Source organism: Rana temporaria, chromosome 2, assembly GCF_905171775.1.
Source record: "Rana temporaria chromosome 2, aRanTem1.1, whole genome shotgun sequence".
Classification (NCBI taxonomy): Eukaryota; Metazoa; Chordata; class Amphibia; order Anura; family Ranidae; genus Rana; species Rana temporaria.
Window position 1 is genome coordinate 512,583,412 of NC_053490.1, and position 19,643 is coordinate 512,603,054.

The 19,643-nt window shown below is 45.4% G+C and overlaps 1 protein-coding gene across 3 annotated transcripts in view; it reads left to right on the forward strand.

The window, feature by feature from the left end:
* Positions 1–19,643, forward strand: part of DSCAM (DS cell adhesion molecule) — a 712,133-nt gene that overhangs the window by 133,069 nt on the left and 559,421 nt on the right. For all 3 annotated transcript variants that reach the window (XM_040338983.1, XM_040338982.1, XM_040338984.1), the window contains exon 3: positions 5,815–5,952. In XM_040338983.1, the coding sequence (XP_040194917.1) occupies positions 5,815–5,952 (138 nt within the window). The remainder of the gene's footprint in view (positions 1–5,814; positions 5,953–19,643) is intronic.

Here is a 19,643-nt window from a genome sequence, read left to right on the forward strand (position 1 = left end):
GCTTTTCCCGGCGTAAAGTTACCCCTGCTATATGAGGCGTAGATGCGGCGTACCAATGTTAAGTATGGACGTCGTTCCCGCGTCAAATTTTGAAAATTTTACGTCGTTCGCGAATTGGGCTGGGCGTCATTTACGTTCACGTCGAAAGCATTGGCTTCTTGCAGGTTAATTTGGAGCATGCGCACTGGGAAACTTTCACGGACGGCGCATGTGCCGTTGGTAAAAAGCGTCATTTACGTGGGGTCACATAAAATTTACATAACACACGCCCACATCTACCACATTTGAATTAGGCGGGCTTACGCCGGCCTGTTTACGCTACGCCGCCGCAACTTTCGTTTGAGAATACGGCACTTGCCTGTAAAAGTTGCGGAGGCGTAACGTAAATAGGATACGTTACGCCCGCACAAAGATACGCAATTCTACGTGAATCCGGGCCTAAGTGCGCAAAACCGATATATCAATAACTCAGAGGTAATTTATATATAATCATAACTTGTAACAAAAGACTTCACACACAATATACATCAAAATATCAAGTGACTTGTCCATCATAGAACATATGGTTGAAACTTCTGCATTATACAAAGTAAGCTTCAAAACATAAAGTATATTTAAGTCCACTTGTGAAATCTTAGAAATAAGTGAAAATCCATGTGCAATAGTCCCAAACCACCTTAAATTCAAATGTGCCAGTTCCCTTACCAAATGGTAATGATCTCTAAATTATCAGAGGTCAACAGCATGGAAACCATCTGATCAAGAGCCACCAAGCGAAATACAGGCTCCAAAATCTCAAGGGTCCGCCACTGGTTATCCAAAGACCTCTCCTCAGAATAGGGATAAATGGACCATAGAGTAGTATAGCCTAAAACCACATAATTACTATATTTATTGGCGTATAACACTCACTTTTTTTAACCCTGAAAATGGAGGGTAAACTGTGCCTGCGTGTTCTACGCAGGGGGCAGTGGAAAGTTTTTTTCCTGAAAGTTTTCCTTAAAGTTAGGGTGCGTGTTATACGCCGATAAATACGGTAATTACAAAAAAATAAACTCGTAAATCTAAAAGCATCTTATGGACAAAAAAGACACACCAGAGAACATCAGCAGGTGTGTAACATCATAAGCAAATGGACTCACCCTTCATGTATTTTGGGCCAGATTCACATAGAATTACGTTGCTCCACGGCTGGGTAACGTATGTGATTTACGTTACACCGCCGCAGGTTTACAGCATAAGTGCCTGATTCTCAGAACTCTTACCTGTAAACTTGCGGCGGTGTAACGTAAATGCTCTCGGCGCAAGCCCGCCCCATTCAAATGGGGCGGGCACCATTTAATTTAGGCGCGTTCCCGCACCGAACGTACTGCGCATGCTCCGTCGGGTAAATTACCCGACGTGCATTGCGCTAAATGACGTCGCACGGACGTAATTTGTTTAGACGTTAACGTAAATGGCGTCCAGCGCCATTCACGGACGACTTACGCAAACGACGTTGTTTTTTAAATTTCGACGCGGGAACGACGGCCATACTTAACATGGCTTAGGACAACTAGGGCTCAGCCCTAATTTTACGAGGCGTAACTCGATGGAAACGACGTAAAGTTAGATCGACGGGCAGCGCGGACGTTCGGGAATCGCCGTAACTATTAATTTGCATATTCTACGCCGAACGCAATGGCCTCGCCACCTAGTGGCCGGCCTAGAATTGCATCCTTAAGATCCGACAGTGTAACCTGTCGGATCTTAGGGCTAGCTATGCGTAACTGATTCTATGAATCAGCCGCATAGTTAGGACGGCCCTAACACAGAGATACGACGGCGTATCAGGAGATACGCCGTCGTATCTCTTTTGTGAATCTGGCCCTTTGTCTGTACAATGGACGTCTTAATTTATGCCCTAAAGGTATCCGTTGTACAGACGAAACACGTGTAGGAAGTATTTTATTATGAGTTATAATGATGTATGGTTTACCACTAAGTTATTGATATATTGGTTTTGTGCATTTTAGTTATAGTAGTAGTAGTAGTAGTAGTAGTAGTAGTAGTAGTAGAAGTAGAGTTTCCTGGTGTCCGGGATACAAAAGTGCTGCATCACCCTTTTGCACGAAGCACAATTTTTTGGGAGTTTAGTTGCCACCATATATGGCAGCCGTAAGAAAGTTTGCTTTGAAACAAAAGTATGGAATCACTGATATTCTGAGATGATGAATGGTTAGGCCTGGACAATCTAACATTCTGCTAAACTACTCCTCACAGTATAAAATAAGGAAGGATATTTGCACTGTCATTCCAAAATCATGTTCTACTCAAAAGGAACAAAATAAGGTCCCGATGAACAAACAAGGCCCATGATTACAAACAGTTCACACAAAGGTAGACAGGCTTTAAAGCGGAGTTCCGGCCACAATTTCACTTTTTAAATATAAATACCCCTGTAATACACAAGCTTAATGTATTCTAGTAAAGTTAGTCTGTAAACTAAGGTCCGTTTTGTTAGGTTGTTACAGCATTTAGACACTTTATAAAATAGAAATTGACTGGGGCCATCTTAAGTGTGGGCATCATGAAGCCAGACTGTATGACTTCCTGGATTTCAGCCTTGCAGATCTCGCACATGCTCAGTGCTGCACAGGCAGTGTAATAGGTTTCAGATCAGGTTTCAGCACCTGTACTGTCCAAGTCGCATGATTCTTCGAGACTGGGGAGTGCACAGACTCCTGGAAAGTTACACCCACTACATTCCCAGGAGTCTGTGCGGTGTAGGTTAGAAAGCTTAAGCACCTAGGTGCAGGAAGAGGGAAGATTAACTATTCTGCCTAGCAACAACACTTTGAAGGCATCCAAAAATATAAAAATGTTCTTAAAGGACTAATGACATTTTTTTAAAACTACTGATGTAATGTTATATTTATGGGTGGAACTCCACTTTAAATAGGAGACTTGCAACATCCATCAACACTTCTACAACTGAAGAAGCCAATGCGGCATCTGCTTCATCTATCCCTTACATTTCTTGGTAGTCTACTTAAATGTATCCACAAACCAAACTTTTTTTAGCTTAGCTATCTGGGACATTCTTCCCACTCTACACATATGTAAGGGGAGTATTCTTCCCACCGACTACCAATGTAAAGGGAGTATCTTTCCCACTGATTACCAATGTAAGGAGACTATCCTTTCCACTGACCTTTAATGTAAGGGGAGTATCCTTTCCACTGACCTTCAATGTAAGGGGAGTATTCTTCCCACTGACCACCAATGTAAGGGGAGTATTCTTCCCACTGACTGCAAATGTAAGGGGAGCATTCTTCCCACTGACTGCTAATGTAAGGGGAGCATTCTTCCCACTGACTGCAAATGTAAGGGACATTCTTCCCACTGACTGCAAATGTAAGGGGAGCATTCTTGCCACTGACCACCAATGCAAGGGACATTCTTTCCACTGACCACCACACTGATGTACTGTGAGGTGTAGGTATAGTAATTATTGCCATGTGTTCCTGAAGATATGTATCTCTGAAAGGTATTCTGATGGTTCCTCCACACTAAAATTATTAGGAAAGGCTGTCCTAGTGGCTGCAACGTTAAATCCATTACCACCTCCATTTTATTCAATAGAGTGATTAATGGATTTGAACTTTATGAAGAAGACCATTCTGTCTTCCAATCCAATAGCCAGGAAGTGAGAAATGATTTTCCAAAGGGGGACGCAGGCTGCTATATAAATTTGTAGCGCTACCCCCGAAGGAGCCGCTGTTTGATTCAGGATCTACTCTCTTTTGGCTCGACCCAGCCCTATTCAACTAGCTTGAGCCCTCCCTTGACACATCAAAATTCTGGTAGTGGGATATTGTGACCCCTGCAGGGGTGGGGTCACAATAGCAGGTACATGCAATGACAATAAGATAATGAATTACCTGTTGTAATGGACGGTCTCTCCAGACAAGAAAAATACACTTCACACAGTAATATAATAATATAAGAGATAAGTTTACTGCATAGAAACTTGGAAACAACAGGTATATGGTTTAGACATATACACAATTAATGAGTGATACCCAGTTTGATTCGCAAGGGTCCTTGCAAGAATCAGCAATTAATGTAACTAGTGAGATTCTTTTGAACTTTGGAATGGTACCATCCGTCTAAACTAAAAAGGAGTCTATATTCGTGAGTGCCCCTAATGGGTAGTTCTGTAGATCAGTCAATATCTGTGTTGCGGCCAGTTGGTGCACATTAAAATTGTAATCCACGGGTAATAGTTAATGAAATAAGCTATGCAACATAATGTCTGAAGGCAGTAGAACGTTGGTGGATTGATCGCTCTTCAGCATCAATCTCTTCTATGGAACACTGATACGATTAACTAGGTCTCTAAGTTTCGGCTGTGTCCGTGGCCTGTGAAATAGTACTGGGTGTCTATAATCAGAAAGTCAGAAGCTGAGCATGTACTCTCTTACCCGACAGGCCGATCCGCCTGATTTCTCCTCAAAAGGGGGGGGGGGGGCGTTGGTAAGGCACTGCTCTACAGCACGAAGGATCCCGGACGAGGGTACTCCACTGGTTCTATTGTCAGCTGGGCCGCCTCTTCGGTCTCCGGGAACACGGGCAGGATGCTGGGGTCTTGCTTCTGCCTGGATGGCTGGTCTCTCGGTGAATAGGCCCAGGCTTCTGGCCTAGTAGCACGGCTGTGATTATCAGCAGCTCCGCTGAGGAGAGAGTGCAGATCCCGAGAGAGCGAAGTCAGCCCCTCCCCTTTCTTAAATAACTTCCCATGTCCGTTCTGACTGGCTGAGTAGAGTTGTCACGTGCTCCAATGGTACGGGGCATTGGCAGGGGCGTAGTCTGTTTTCTCCTCAGAGTCAAATAGAGTTCATTAGCTGGATTCAGGTAGGGGCGCGCATCTTTAAGGTGGCGTAGCGTATGGCATTTACACTAAGTAAGTTAGAGGCAAGTGCTGTATTTACAAAGCACTTGCCTCCTAAGTTACGGCGGCGTAGCGTGAATTGGCCATCGTAAGCGCGCCTAATTCAAATGAGGATGCGGGGGCCGTGTTTTATGTATATTACTTGTGACCCGACGTGATTGACGTTTTTTGTACATATCCCAGTGTGCATTGCTCCAAAGTACGCCGCAAGGACGTATTGGTTTCGACGTGAACGTAAATTACGTCCAGCCCTATTCATGGACGACTTAAGCAAACAACGTAACATTTTAAAATTTCGATGCGGGAACGACGGCCATACTTAACATTGACTAGTCCAGCTATTTGATGGAATAACTTTACGCCGGGAATCGCCTTACGTAAACGGCGTATCTTTACTGCGACGGGCAATCGTACGTCCGTGAATCGTCTAGTCATTTACATATTCTACGCCAAACTCAACGGAAGCGCCACCTAGCGGCCAGCCTAAAAATTACACTTTAAGATACGACGGCGTAGGAGACTTACGCCGCTCGTATCTTAGCCTAATTTAAGCGTATCTGGTTTCCAGAATACGCTTAAATTTGCGACGGTGCAGATTCAGAGTTAGGCCGGCGTATCTACTGATATGCCGGCCTAACTCTCTCTGAATCTAGCTACATATCTCCTGCTACTCACAGCCCCGCAATGCATAACTTCATAACAATGTCTAACATATTTACAAATGTGAATGTAATTCCAGCTGGGGTGACCTGTCGTGAGACTCTTACAAAGTGACCCCGCTACAAATTATTAAATAGCATTTCAATTGGTTTATTCATGTTCTCTCTTTTAAATATTCTGTAGTCAACATTGTTGAGTATCACTTGTGTATTTCGTTATAGTGTTACGGGAAGCGTATACGGTCCGAGTGGAAGATCAGAAAGCCATGAGAGGCAATGCAGCAGTCTTCAAGTGCATTATCTCCTCCCCAGTGGAGGCGTATGTCTCCTGGGAGAAGGACACAGTCTCACTTGTCTCAGGTAAGTGGTCATATTTAGGTCTCAGTGTCATACATGACATGGGTATTGCCTTCTCCTAGACTCCAGAGGACTGTGAAATGTACAAGTGTTGGGTTATTTCTTTTGGCATCTAACTACCACTGTGAAGGAATTGGCATCTTTGATTAAAGTCTTTATCCGCCTTATAATTAAGTTTTGTCTCTTAGGGTTACTGAACTTCCTGATTGTATCTGTGTGCTGTCGTATTTGTGCTGAGCTGAGCTTTTTTAAGGTATTATAAGGGAAGAAAGAAAAAAGGGACATAGCAATGTTATCCAATGATTGAGATTGGACGCAAGTAGACGTGTCACCTGTACATAGTACAACCCAATGCTTTGTCTTTACTGCACATATCCAATTCAGTCCTTGGATCTGGTGACATCACCATTGTATTGTATTTTCGTAGTGGTGCTTCTCTGATCATATTGTTTCTAATGAATTCCTAGCCTGTGGTCTTCTGATTTTTGGTACAAGTCACATAATGGCTGCCTCTTCTGTGTTCTCTGGGTGGGTATTGAGGAGCACCCAGTACAAACCTTCATGACACTTACAAGTCAAATCCAAATGTTTGTAGAATAAAGGTATCAGACGAAGCCAACATATTTCAGGGGAAATGCTGTCTTCTGTCAAAGACAGGACCTACCATTGCCATAAAACGAATTTCACTTGCCAACAAGCCCAACATGAAAGACTTTGCCCTGTGAAGGTTAACCATAACCTGGATCATGGTTTGGCTCTCGAAAGAAAAGCTAAAGTATTGGAGTACTAAACTGAGCTGACTATATTCCACAGTCCTGTTGCAACCTGGGAGCGCTACCAACCCACATGCAAATATCGAATGCTTGGAAAGTCGCCATTAAGACACTACCGGTAAAACCGACACCAATAGGAGACGTCACTATTGCACTGTGCTATGCAGTATGCATGTTCAGCTAGAGTTGGAATTTCAATAGCTTCTAGCGGCAGAACCGTAGGATTACAACATGTATATAGGTACATGCATGACCCTGGTGATGTCTGATTTTAGAAATGGAACCTTGCTTTATTGTTTCCTATGCCGGTTTATGCAAAAATCAATGTGCATCAGGCAGAAGCTCATAATAAACCATGCTTTGTAGCTCTCTAACTTAATCAAGGGATCAGGCCACCTAAATGTAGTATGTTAGTTATTGTGAGCCTCGTGCACATGGCCATATAGAATTTGAGCAGGGTCTTGCTGGGTGAAAAGTGATCCATGCTGCATCTCAATTCATACAGACCTACCTACATGTGTCTGAATTTAAAGCGGAGTTCCGGCCACAATTTCACTTTTTAAATATAAATACCCCTGTAATACACAAGCTTAATGTATTCTAGTAAAGTTAGTCTTTAAACTAAGGTCCGTTTTGTTAGGTTGTTACAGCATTTAGACACTTTATAAAATAGAAATTGACTGGGGCCATCTTAAGTGTGGGCATCATGAAGCCAGACTGTATGACTTCCTGGATTTCAGCCTTGCAGATCTCGCACATGCTCAGTGCTGCACAAGCAGTGTCAGATCAGGTTTCAGCACCTGTGCTGTCCAAGTCACATGATTCTTTGAGACTGGGGAGTGCACAGACTCCTGGAAAGTTACACCCACTACATTCCCAGGAGTCTGTGCGGTGTAGGTTAGGAAGCATTAAGCACCTAGGTGTAGGAAGTGGGAAGATTAACTATTCTGCCTAGCAACAACACTTTGAAGGCATCTCATTTTTTTTGGGGGGGGGGGGGGGGGGGTTGAAAGCTGGGTTCATTCTGCACATGCACGACAATCACTGCCTACCATATTTCCCGGTGTATAAGGCGACAGGGCGTATAAGACAACCCCCTAAATCTACAGGTTTTTACTATGTTTTTTTTTGCCTGTACTCACCGTATAAGAAGACCCCCCCCCCTTCCCCTTCCGAGGCTTTTGACTCTTCATATCTTTCTTCGTTCTTGCTGGAGCCATATCCTTCCTTCTTGCTGGAGCTGGAACCAATCACGGCGATCAATGTATTCTATTAATGAATACAAAGCCTGCTTGGATTGGCAGAGGCTGTAACATCATCAGCCCACGCCTCTCTGACTTTCAAAGCCAATTCGAGCAGGCTACTGTATGTAGCCTGCTCAGATTGGCAGAGGTGGTTACTCCAATCCGAGCAGTCTCTGTATTCATTTGAATACATCGCTCACCGGGATTGGCTCAGCGGCAGTGGCGTTGCGTCCATAGAGGGCGCAGGAGCGCCGCCCCGTCACCCTCCTGCACCGCCACTGAATACAATACACAGATTCATGCATTGCATGAATCTATGTATTATTGCTGCCGCCCACTATTCAGATGGCCGGCCCCCTGGTGAGCGCCGGCCATCTGAATAATGGCAGCTGGTTGGCTTTGGAAGTGCCTATCTCTGATAGGCTTTCCGATTTACAGCCCTCAGGCTGTAATCGGCTTCCGAATGGTTAGCCAGGGGATGCACGGGGGGTGCATTCTATGGCTAACACTGACTTTCGTCTCAGCCAATCAGGTTCACCGGTTCTGGTTACCGGTAACCTGATTGGCTGAAGCTTCATCGGGGGTGGGAGAAGACATCGAGGGACCGTGGAAGGAGGTTGGCTGACCCCAGAAAGGTAAGTGCCGGGCGGGGGGGGGGGGTAGGGGCAATCTGACTGGCAGCATTTTACAGGGCACAGTGGGGACAATTGATGTGGGCACAGTGGGGACAATTGATGTGGGCACAGTGGGGACAATTGATGTGGGCACAGTGGGGACAATTGATGTGGGCACAGTGGTAACGATTGATGGCATGGCACAGTGGTTGCATTTGATGGCACAGTGGCTGCGTTTGGCATTGCACAGTGGTGACAATTGATGGCACAGTGGCTGCGTTTGATGGCATGGCACAGTGGTTGCGTTTGGCATGGCACAGTGGTGACAATTGATGGCACAGTGGCAACAATTGATGGCATGGCACAGTGGTGACAATTGATGGCACAGTGTGACAATTGATGGCACACTGGCGACAATTGATGGCATGGCACAGTGGCTGGATTTGATGGGCACAGTGGCTGCATTTGATGGCATGGCACAGTGGTTGCGTTTGGCATGGCACAGTGGTGACAATTGATGGCACAGTGGCGACAATTGATGGCATGGCACAGTGGTGACAATTGATGGCACAGTGGTGGCAATTGATGGCATGGCACAGTGGCTGCATTTGATGGGCACAGTGGCTGCATTTGATGGGCACAGTGGCTGCCTTTGATGGTGCCCATCAAAGGCAGCCACTGTGCCCATCAAATGCAGCCACTGTGGCTGCCTTTGATGGGCACAGTGAGGCTGCAATTGTGTTTTTGTTTTTTTCGTTTGTTTGTGCCCCCCCAAAAATGTTGAGCACCAGCCGCCACTGCTCAGCGGTATAGACTGTATGTAGCCGAAGCTACATAGAGTATAACCACACATCCAGCAGGCATCTGAGCAGCTGACCTGGCGTATAAGACGACCCCTGCTTTTTGGCGAGTTTTGGTTAATTTCTGGGTGGACTTGACCCTTCAAACTGATTTATTCGTGTATCTACATATTTATTTTGCTTGGGGGACATCACATCACCCTTGCTTTTTGTACCGTTGTATTATAAAAACCTGTTTGCACATATCACGTCTCATAAGCAGCAAAACAAAGCAGCATTAGACGGTGTGAGGCGATCTTTTGTGGTTTTCGAATACTAAATTGTGGTTTGGCGTGGTGATGGAACCTCTGGGCTTGTGGCTTGTGATAATGTCTGGTTGCCTAGCAACAGGGTGACTTGAATTGTGTCTTGTTCTCTTATAATAGGCCCAGTGTCTGGATGAAAGCTGGATTGTATTGGATAGTGCTAGGCAATGTGATTTGCTCTAGGATACCTGTAGCCAGCAGGGAGGGGGGGTGAAGCTTGTAGTTCACATATCAGGCGCACAGGGCAGCTAACTGCAATGAACATCATAGAATATGGCTGATCGGGCATGCTGGGGCTGGTAGTTGTACAGCAGTTGGTCTACACAGGGGGGTGTTGATTTACTAAAGGCAGACAAGACTATACACACTGCAAGTCCAGTTGGACTCTGCAAGGGCATTTGTTCTAGAGCTTTGTAAATGATGGGAAGCTCTGCTGACTCCATCATCCAATCGGGTGTAAGCAAAATGCTTTTTTTTTTCTTGCATGTTATTGGGTATTTTTTGCAAAGTGAAGCTTCACCTCATTTACTTAGCCCTGCAACTGCACTTGTGCACTTCCAAAGTGCACAATCTATTTGTCTTTTGTAAATCAACCCCAGGCTGATTAAGGTCAGTTATTGCCCATCCTACCTGTACTTGCACATCACAGCATAAAGTTGAACTCTATTAGGTAGATTCAGGTACATTGGAATAAAGTTACGGCGGCATAGCTTAGCGTGTTTAGGCTACGCCGCCGTAAATTAGCTAGGCTAGTAATGATTCTCAATATACTTGCCTGCTAATATACGGCGGCGTAGCCTAAAGCGGGCGGGCGTAAGGGCGCCTAATTCAAATGTGTTGGGGGGGCGTGTTTAATGTAAATGAGGCTTGACCTCACGTTTTTACGTTTATTCTATACTGCGCCGGGCCCCTACATTTCCCAGTGTGCATTGCGGCTACATACGCCGCACGGGCCTATTGATTTTGACGTGGACGTAAACGACGTAAATCCCGATTCGCGGACGACTTGCGCAAACGACGTAAAAAATTTGAATCTCGCGGCGGGGACGTCGGCCATACTTTAACATTGTTATTCCACCTAATAGGTGGAATAACTTTAGGCCTGCTAATGCCTTACGGAAACGGCGTAAATCGACTGTGGCGGCCGGGCTTATGTTAGTGAATCGGCGTATCTACTCAATTACATATTCTACGCCGACCGCAATGCAAGCGTCACCTAGCGGGCAGCAGAAATATTGCAATCTAAGATAGGACGGCGCAAGCCGTCGTATCTTAGATATGTTTAAGCGTATCTCTGTTTGAGCATGCACTTAAACATAAGTCGGCGTAGATTCTGAGTTAGGTCGGCTTATCTACTGCAGTGCAAAAAGCAGAACATCTCACATTCCGATAAGCATGCTGATATGAGAAGAGAGCAGAGTAACAGTGAAAATCCTCACCATGCTTGCTCTTACTTTCATTGTCTAGTCCCAGGGGTCTCCAAACTTTCTAAACAAAGGGCCAGTTTACTGTCCTTCAGACTTAAAGTGGGTTGGATTGTGGACATTGGGAGTAGAAAAGTGTAACGGAACGTCCCACACTCCGCTTGAGTGCTTCCATCATATACCACTTCCTCCATTCTGAATATAGATATTGGATATTATAGCCACATATTACAACCAAGTACTAGGCAGGACTCATTTGGCTGCCTGGTGGAACTGTTTATTTGAACAAGAATACAGGTTTTTTATACACTTGAGGAGGTCACTCGCCACACTAACAATGACCCAAATATTTACTCAAAACATCACACAATGGTTTAGCTAACAAGGTACAGCTGACTCGTGGCTAATCCCATCCCATCACAGAGAATCCTTAACCACTTCCATACAGGGCATTTTCACCCCCTTCCTACCCAGTCCATACAGGGCATTTTCACCCCCTTCCTGCCCAGTCCATACAGGGCATTTTCACCCCCTTCCTGCCCAGACCAATTTTTAGTTTTCAGCGCTGTTGCACTTTGAATGAAAATTGCGCGGTCGTGCGACGTGGCTTAAAATTTACACCCTTTTTTTTCCCCCACAAATAGAGCTTTCTTTTGGTGGTATTTGATCACCTCTGCGGTTTTTGTTTTTTGCGCTATAAACAAAAGAAGAGTGACAATTTTGAAAAAAACACAATGGGCCAGATTCAGGTAGAATCGCCTAAATCTGCGGCGGCGTAACGTATCACATTTACGTTACACCGCCGCAAGTTTTACGGGCAAGTGCTTGATTCACAAAGCACTTGCCTGTAAAGTTGCGGCGGCGTAGCGTAAATCCGCCCGGCGCAAGCCCCGCCTAATTCAAATGAGCCGGGTAGGGGGCGTGGATCATTTAAATTAGGCGCGTTCCCGCGCCGATCGTACTGCGCATGCGCGTCCCTAAAATTTCCCGTCGTGCATTGCGCTAAATGAAGTCGCAAGGACGTCATTGGTTTCGACGTTAATGTAAATGGCGTCCATCGCCATTCACGGACGACTTACGCAAACGACGTTAAATTTCAAATTTCGACGCGGGAACGACGGCCATACTTAACATTGGCTACGCCACCTAGGGGGCAGCTTTATCTTTACGTTGCATATCTCTTACGGAAACGGCGTAAATTTACTGCGACGGGCAAGCATACGTTTGTGAATCGGCGTAACGACTCATTTGCATATTCTACGCCGACCGCAATGGAATCGCCACCTAGCGGCCGGCCGGCCTGGAATTGCAGCCTAAGATCCGACGGTGTAAGTCACTTACAGCTGTCGGATCTTAGGGAGATCTATGCGTAACCTGATTCTATGAATCAGGCGCATAGATACGACCGGCCGGACTCAGAGATACGACAGCGTATCAGGAGATACGCCGTCGTATCTTCTTTATGAATCCGGCCCAATATCTTTTACTATTTGATTTAATAAATATCATAATTTAAAAAAGAAAAAGAAAAAAAAAAGTTTTTCTCTGTTTGGATCGATACGTATTCTTCTACATATTTTTTGAGCACCAGCCACCACTGCCTGTGAGTAGGCACTGCTGTGTCACACATTCCACAGAGCCTGCCTTCTGAACTACAGAGGAGCTAAGAGGAGGAGAGTCAGTACAGAAATATCAGCTTGAATGCAGCAAAGTACCATGGGATATGTAGTCCATGGATGTGGAGACATTGCAAAACCTGAAGGGAATTCAGAAAGTTAAGGAAAGTAAGGCCCCGGAGTAAGGGAAAAAGAAACCTAGATGGAGGGCCTACATGACAGGGTTAGAAGATGGTTTGGATCAGTAGGAGTTTTTTTTAGGTAGGTTTTAATGTAAATAGCAAGGGGACACTTACCAGATTGGTGGCGTGAAGGGAACGAGAGGGGCTTCAGGGGTCGACCAGAAGGGGAGGATCCTGGTGAGGTCTTCACTCAGGAAAGAGACTACGTTGGGACAACTTCTCTCCCTCCCTCCCCCTTTTTGTGATTAAGTTCTTGGGCATTTTTTGGGCTAGTTCCCTTGGTGGTCTGTCATGGCAGCTGGCATGGTACAAGGTCCTTGTATGTGCTTTATTTGATAAATGTACATTGGTAGGGACCCGTCTTGGGTACGGCTCCCTGGGTTGGGTTTGGGTTGAATCTGCTATTAGTGGTGTAGTCTCCGAGTCAGTGCTTTGTGGTTGGAGGCCTAAGTTTGGTTAAGCAGGTACTTGAAGTAGTGGGACCTACAAGGACCTTGGGGGTTCAAATTTTTCAGACTGTGCTGATTGATTGTATGTTTTTTGTATATGGGATTTAGACAATTTGTGGTTTAAAAAAAGGCCGATTTGGCCATTAAACTCCAGTTTTGGTGTCTTGTGTGTTACTTGGGTAAGGTACAAGAGGGAGTGTTTGTCAAGCGGTCAAAGGGACAAAATCCTCTTTTATACCCAGGGGTGGACTGACAACTCATGGGGCCCCCAGGCAATAGGATATTATGGGGCCCCCAGGCAATAGATTATGGGGCTACACAGTATACACACACACACAGTATACATACACCTAGGGGCAGATTCTTGTACATCCGCGTAAAATTGTGCGGGCGTATTGTATCTGATTTACGTTACGCCTCCGCAACTTACACGGGCAAGTGCTGTATTCTCAAAGCACTTGCTCTGTAAGTTGCGGCGGCGTAGCGTAAATCGGCCGGCGCAAGCCTGCCTAATTCAAATTTGGATCAGGGGGGCGTGTTTTATGTAAAACTACTGTGACCCGACGTGATTGACGTTTTTGCGGAACGGCGCATGCGCCGTCCGTGGAATTTCCCAGTGTGCATTGCTCCAAAGTACGCCGCAAGGACGTCATTGGTTTCGACGTGAACGTAAATGACGTCCAGCCCCATTCACGGACGACTTACGCAAACGACGTAACTTTTTCAAATTTCGACGCGGGAACGACGGCCATACTTAACATTGGTACGCCGCACTTATGCCTCATATAGCAGGGGCAACTATACGCCGGGAAAAGCCTAACGTAAACGTCGTAACTCTACTGCATCGGCCGCGCGTACGTTTGGGAATTCGCGTATCTAGCTAATTTGCATACTCAATGCGGAATTCGACGCAATCGCCACCTAGCGGTCAACAAAAAAATGCAGTTAAGATCCGACGGCGTAAGAGACTTACGCCTGTCGGATCTAATGGATATCTATGCGTAACTGATTCTAAGAATCGGGCGCATAGATACGACGAGTCGGATTAGGACTTACGACGGTGTACATGGCGCTGCGCCGCCGTAAGTCCTTTCAGAATCTGGACCACAGAATACACACACACAAACACAAACACACACACACACACAGTATACATACACACAGAATACACAGCTATAATCTTGGGATTTTTACACACTGGGGCAGATTCAGGTAGATCAGCGGATCTTTAGATCCGCTGGATCTAAGTTTTTTACGTTCCGCCGGTGCAATTTAGCGAGGCTAGTGCATGATTCAGCAAGCACTTACCTCGCAAACTGCACCGTTGGATCGTAACTCCCCCCGGCGGAATGCAAATTCCGCGGCTAGGGGGAGTGTACAATTTAAATCAGGCGCGTTCCCGCGCCGATTTAACTGCGCATGCGCCGCCGCGAAAAAGTCCAGTGCGCATGCTCCAAATGACGTCGCTAGGACGTCATTGTTTGCGGCGGGTACGTCGATTGCGGCCATCGGGATTCCTGATCGCGTTACGCAAACGACGTAAAAAATTTAAAACTCGGCGCGGGAACGTCGGCCATACTTAACATTAGCTACGCCTCATATAGCAGGAGTAGCTATCCGCCGGAAAAACCCGAACGCAAACGACGTAGAAAACGAGCGACGGGCGGGCGTACGAACGTGAATCAGCGGTTTTCCTCATTTGCATATGCGACGGGTAAAAAAAAGCGACGACACCTAGCGGCCGGCGGGAGTTTACAGCCTAAGATTCGACTGGTGTAAGTCACTTACACCAGTCGGAACTAAGGGAGATCTATGCGGAACTGATACTTATGAATCAGTCGCATAGCTCCGACCGTCGGGTCTCACAGATACGACGGCGGATCAGGAGATCCGCCGTCGTATCTATTGCTGAATCTGGCCCACTGTCCCTGGTTTTTACTGATGCTGGCAACCCTGATGGGGCCCCCTAGTGTCATGGGGCCCTCGGGCAGTGCCCGAGTGCCCGAATGGTCAGTCCGCCCCTGTTTATACCCTGGTAAAGAGATGGCCAGCAATCAGACAGCACTCACAACATGAAAGGAGATAAGGAGTAAGCTTATATTTGATTGTCAAAAATAACTATTGTTTGTATTTCTATTACAATAGTGATGATAAAGCATGAAAGTTTATGATATGACCATAGATTTCATAAAAGCACCCAGCATTTTCAATGCAAGGGCTGCCGTATCTGTATCACCTGTATAACATGAACATTCGTTTAAAATAGGTGAAAATACACTTACAATTCGTTCAAGTTTGCAGAGCATATAAAAGCCGGCCAGCTTAAGCATACACAGCCCGTGTGACCAAGTCCTGTCGTGACGAAACGTAGGGAGGCGGCGTTCTGATGCCGCGTTTTTCCTCTACCCGGATACGGGCTGTGTATGCTTAAGCTGGCCGGCTTTTATATGCTCTGCAAACTTGAACGAATTGTAAGTGTATTTTCACCTATTTTAAACGAATAAATTAAGGTTTTACACTATGTGAGCTACTTTTATTCCTACATACCCTCGGATGGCATATCCTTTTAAGTCCTTTTAAGGATACGAGTTACGAGGTTTCCATCATCTGGGCTTCTTATCGGACACCATCTATCCATATCTCTTACCAGGCTGTTTTTGATCTCTTATAATTTGGAGATCAACTCCATTCGGTAAGAGGCTTGATTTGACTGTGGTGGAGGTTCTTTCCTTTTAAGCACTTTCTCGTGTGGATTTGCTATATACACCTGGGAGACTGTTTATACACAATTTGCCTTTGGTGGACTTATCGAGTGAGTGAGTGACTTGTATAGCGCAACAAATGCGAACTTAATCGCCTCAAGGCGATTGACATCCAGAGTCGTACCGGTCCTTCAGAAGAGGTGGGTCTTTATTATTATGAACATTCACGTGTTTTTACATACTGAATATTTTTCACTTTAGCGCAATCTTTTCTCTTTTTTGCATATTGTTTGTGTGGTATAACACTTTTTTGATCGCTGCTTCTTTTACATTTAAATAAGCGCAATATTTTTTCTCTAATACATGAACATTATTCCCAGTAAATAATTATCTAAAATATTGCTGTGCTGGACATCTAGGAGATGTAAAATAAAAAAACTTCCAGCAACAACTGTCAAATGCGATGCAATTGTCCTGTTTATGTCAACCTATATGACATAAAATAAAAGAAAACCTAAAGAGCTTAACCATGTTCACTGGATTGCACTGTACATTACAGTAACATCAATTATTTAGGTAAATCAGTCGGGGGCTGGTTAATGCTAGACGGAGAGAAAAAAATACTGAATACCACTCTTAAAGGGGTATTTCATTTTATTTAAATACTGTTCTCAAATAAAACAAAACGCCAAAGCTGCAACTTTGCATATAATCTATATTATTATATACAGTATCTCACAAAAGTGAGTACACCCCTCACATTTTTTGTAAATATCTTATTCTATCTTTTCATGTGACAACACTGAAGAAATGACATTTTGGGCCAGATTCTCGTAGAATCCGCGGCGGCGTAGCGTAAGCCATTTACACCACGCCGCCGCAATTTACTGGAGCAAGTGCCGTATTCTCAAAGCACTTGCTCCGTAATTTGCGGCGGCGTAGTGTAAATGGCCCAGCGTAAGGCCGCGTTATTTAAAGGGGGCGGCTTGTATTTAAATTAAGCGTGCCCCGCGCCGATCGAACTGCGCATGTGCCGGCCGTAAAAATAGCCCAGTGCGCATGCTCCAGCTCACGATGGAAAACGTCAATGAAGCCGACGTGAGCGTCATTTACGCAAAGCCCTATTCGCGAACGACTTAGAAAAACGACGTAAACGACGACGCTGTCCCGACGCCATACTTAACATGGCATACGACGGACCTTCGTAAACTTAACCCTCATATAGCAGGGGTAAGTTTACGCTTACGGAAACGACGTAAACGACGACGAGGCGGCGCAAAAACGTTCGGGAATCGGCGTATCAGGCTCATTTGCATAGACAAATGAGAAATCGTCGTAAACGCCATCTAGCGGCCAGCGTGGAATTACATCTAAGATCCGACGGTGTAAGTGACTTGCGCCAGTCGGATCTACGCCGTATCTATGCGTATATGATTCTAAGAATCACTCGCATAGATACCCGGGCTCAGAAACAGAGATACGACGGTGTATCTGGAGATACACCGTCGTATCGCTTTTGAGAATCTGGCCCTTTGTATCTACAATGTAAAGTAGTGAGTGTACAGCTTGTATAACAGTGTACATTTTCTGTCCCCTCAAAATAACTCAACACACAGCCATAAATGTCTAAACCGCTGGCAACAAAAGTGAGTACACCCCTAAGTGAAAATGTCCAATTTGGGACCAAAGGGTCAAAATTTTGTGTGGCCGCTATTATTTTCCAGCACTGCCTTAACCCTCTTGGGCATGGAGGTCACCAGAGCTTCACAGGTTGGCACTGGAGTCCTCTTCCACTCCTCCATGATGACATCACAGAGCTGGTGGGTGTTAGAGACCTTGCGCTCCTCCACCTTCCGTTTGAGGATGTCCCACAGATGCTCAATAGGGTTTAGGTCTGGAGACATGCTTGGCCAGTCCATCACCTTCATATTTAGTTCAATAACACTGTGCTTATATGTGAATTTATAGTGCAGTAATGTCCGCTTCTGCCCTACAGTGCCGTTCATTGTAAATGGCCCCCCAATGCAGTTTGAAAGACACATGTGCCCTGCAACGCAGCACAGCACAATGAATAGTGTGTCTAGAGCAGGCATGTCCAAAGTTCGGCCCGCAGGCCAATTGCGACCCTCGTTCCAGTTTAATGCGGCCCCACTGATAATTTGAATATATATATCTCTTGTGGCCCCCAATGAATCCCTGAGAGCCACTGGGATTTGTTGGGGGGGGGGGGGCACAAAAGCTATATACCGTATTTATTGTTCTGGCAGCCTCAGAGGGGACAGGGAGGGGGCTGGACGAGTCCTGTTAGATTACATACCGGAGAATCTCCTGTTTACTCGGTGGCGTCTGTAATACAAAGTTCCGTCTCCTGGGCTGCCATTAGATGACTGTTCTGTCTATTATAGGAGGCATGACTTTGTATTAAAATAGCCGCCGAGGAAAGATGAGATTCTCCTGTATGTAATCTGTTTGCGCTCATCCCGCCCCCTCCCTGCCCCCTCAGAGGCTGCAGATGGCCATGGATCAGGCTGCACTGATGGCAATGGTGAGGCTGCATTCATGGCAATGGTGAGGCTGCATTCATGGGCAGTGAACCTTATTTTGCTTCACAGTTCTTTATTAAAAAAAAAAAATAATCCAGAAACTTCTCTCTTAAAGTGAAGGTGTGTATTATACGCTGATAAATATGGTATATCCAAATAACACGCCCAAGCTCATCCTTAGACTCTTCACCACACACAGCCACAGAGGCAAGAGAATTCTTGTTGGGCAGTGTATTTGTTAATTTGCATTTAATTTTAATGGTTCAAAGAATGTTGGGCAAAATGGTCGGCCCTCACGCATCAAATCTGGCCCTCTTTGAAAAAAGTTTGGACACCCCTGGTCTAGAGGCAAGGTTGAGGGCGCACAGTTTGGAGATGGGCTTGTTATTTTGACTTTCATCATAAATTGCTTGCCCTTTATCAGAGATGACCGAGCACTCAGAGGTATAGCAGGTATCATGCTAGCTTGCTTCACCCTGCAGTAGGACTCCTATGGATAGTCAGGTCTTGGTAAACTAGAGAAGGTCAGTTTTAGGGCCAAGCTCCATAGCTGGTTTTAATGGCATAGAACCAATTACTGGTAATCACCCAATTAGCACCAAATGAGTTTCAATCTGCTGCAAAACAAAGGATTGCCGTGAAAATAAATCTCTCAGCAGCTAGATATTAAAACATTGTCCTTGTAGCTCATTTACACTATTGGTAAGTCCTTTTGAGGAGCAAACTTGCTGTGGATTGGTTTTCAGGCCCCAGTTTACATCTGGCATTTTGGAATCTAGGGCAGAATCGGCGCGATTCCAAATCGCACTGCAATAGTGGCAAAACACACCACGCGTGTTCGGGTGTCATTCGTTTTTAGTGGCACCTAAATGCGATGCTGTTTTGCGCCAACTGTTGCGCAAAGCTTTTTGTCCAAAAAGGAGCAGGTCATTTTTTTAGTTGACAAGCTTCTTGCAATGGGGTTTGCCGCGCTTGGCAAAACTGCAACGCATATAGGTGCCATTAAAAAGGAATGGCACCCAAACAAACGTGTTGCACTTTG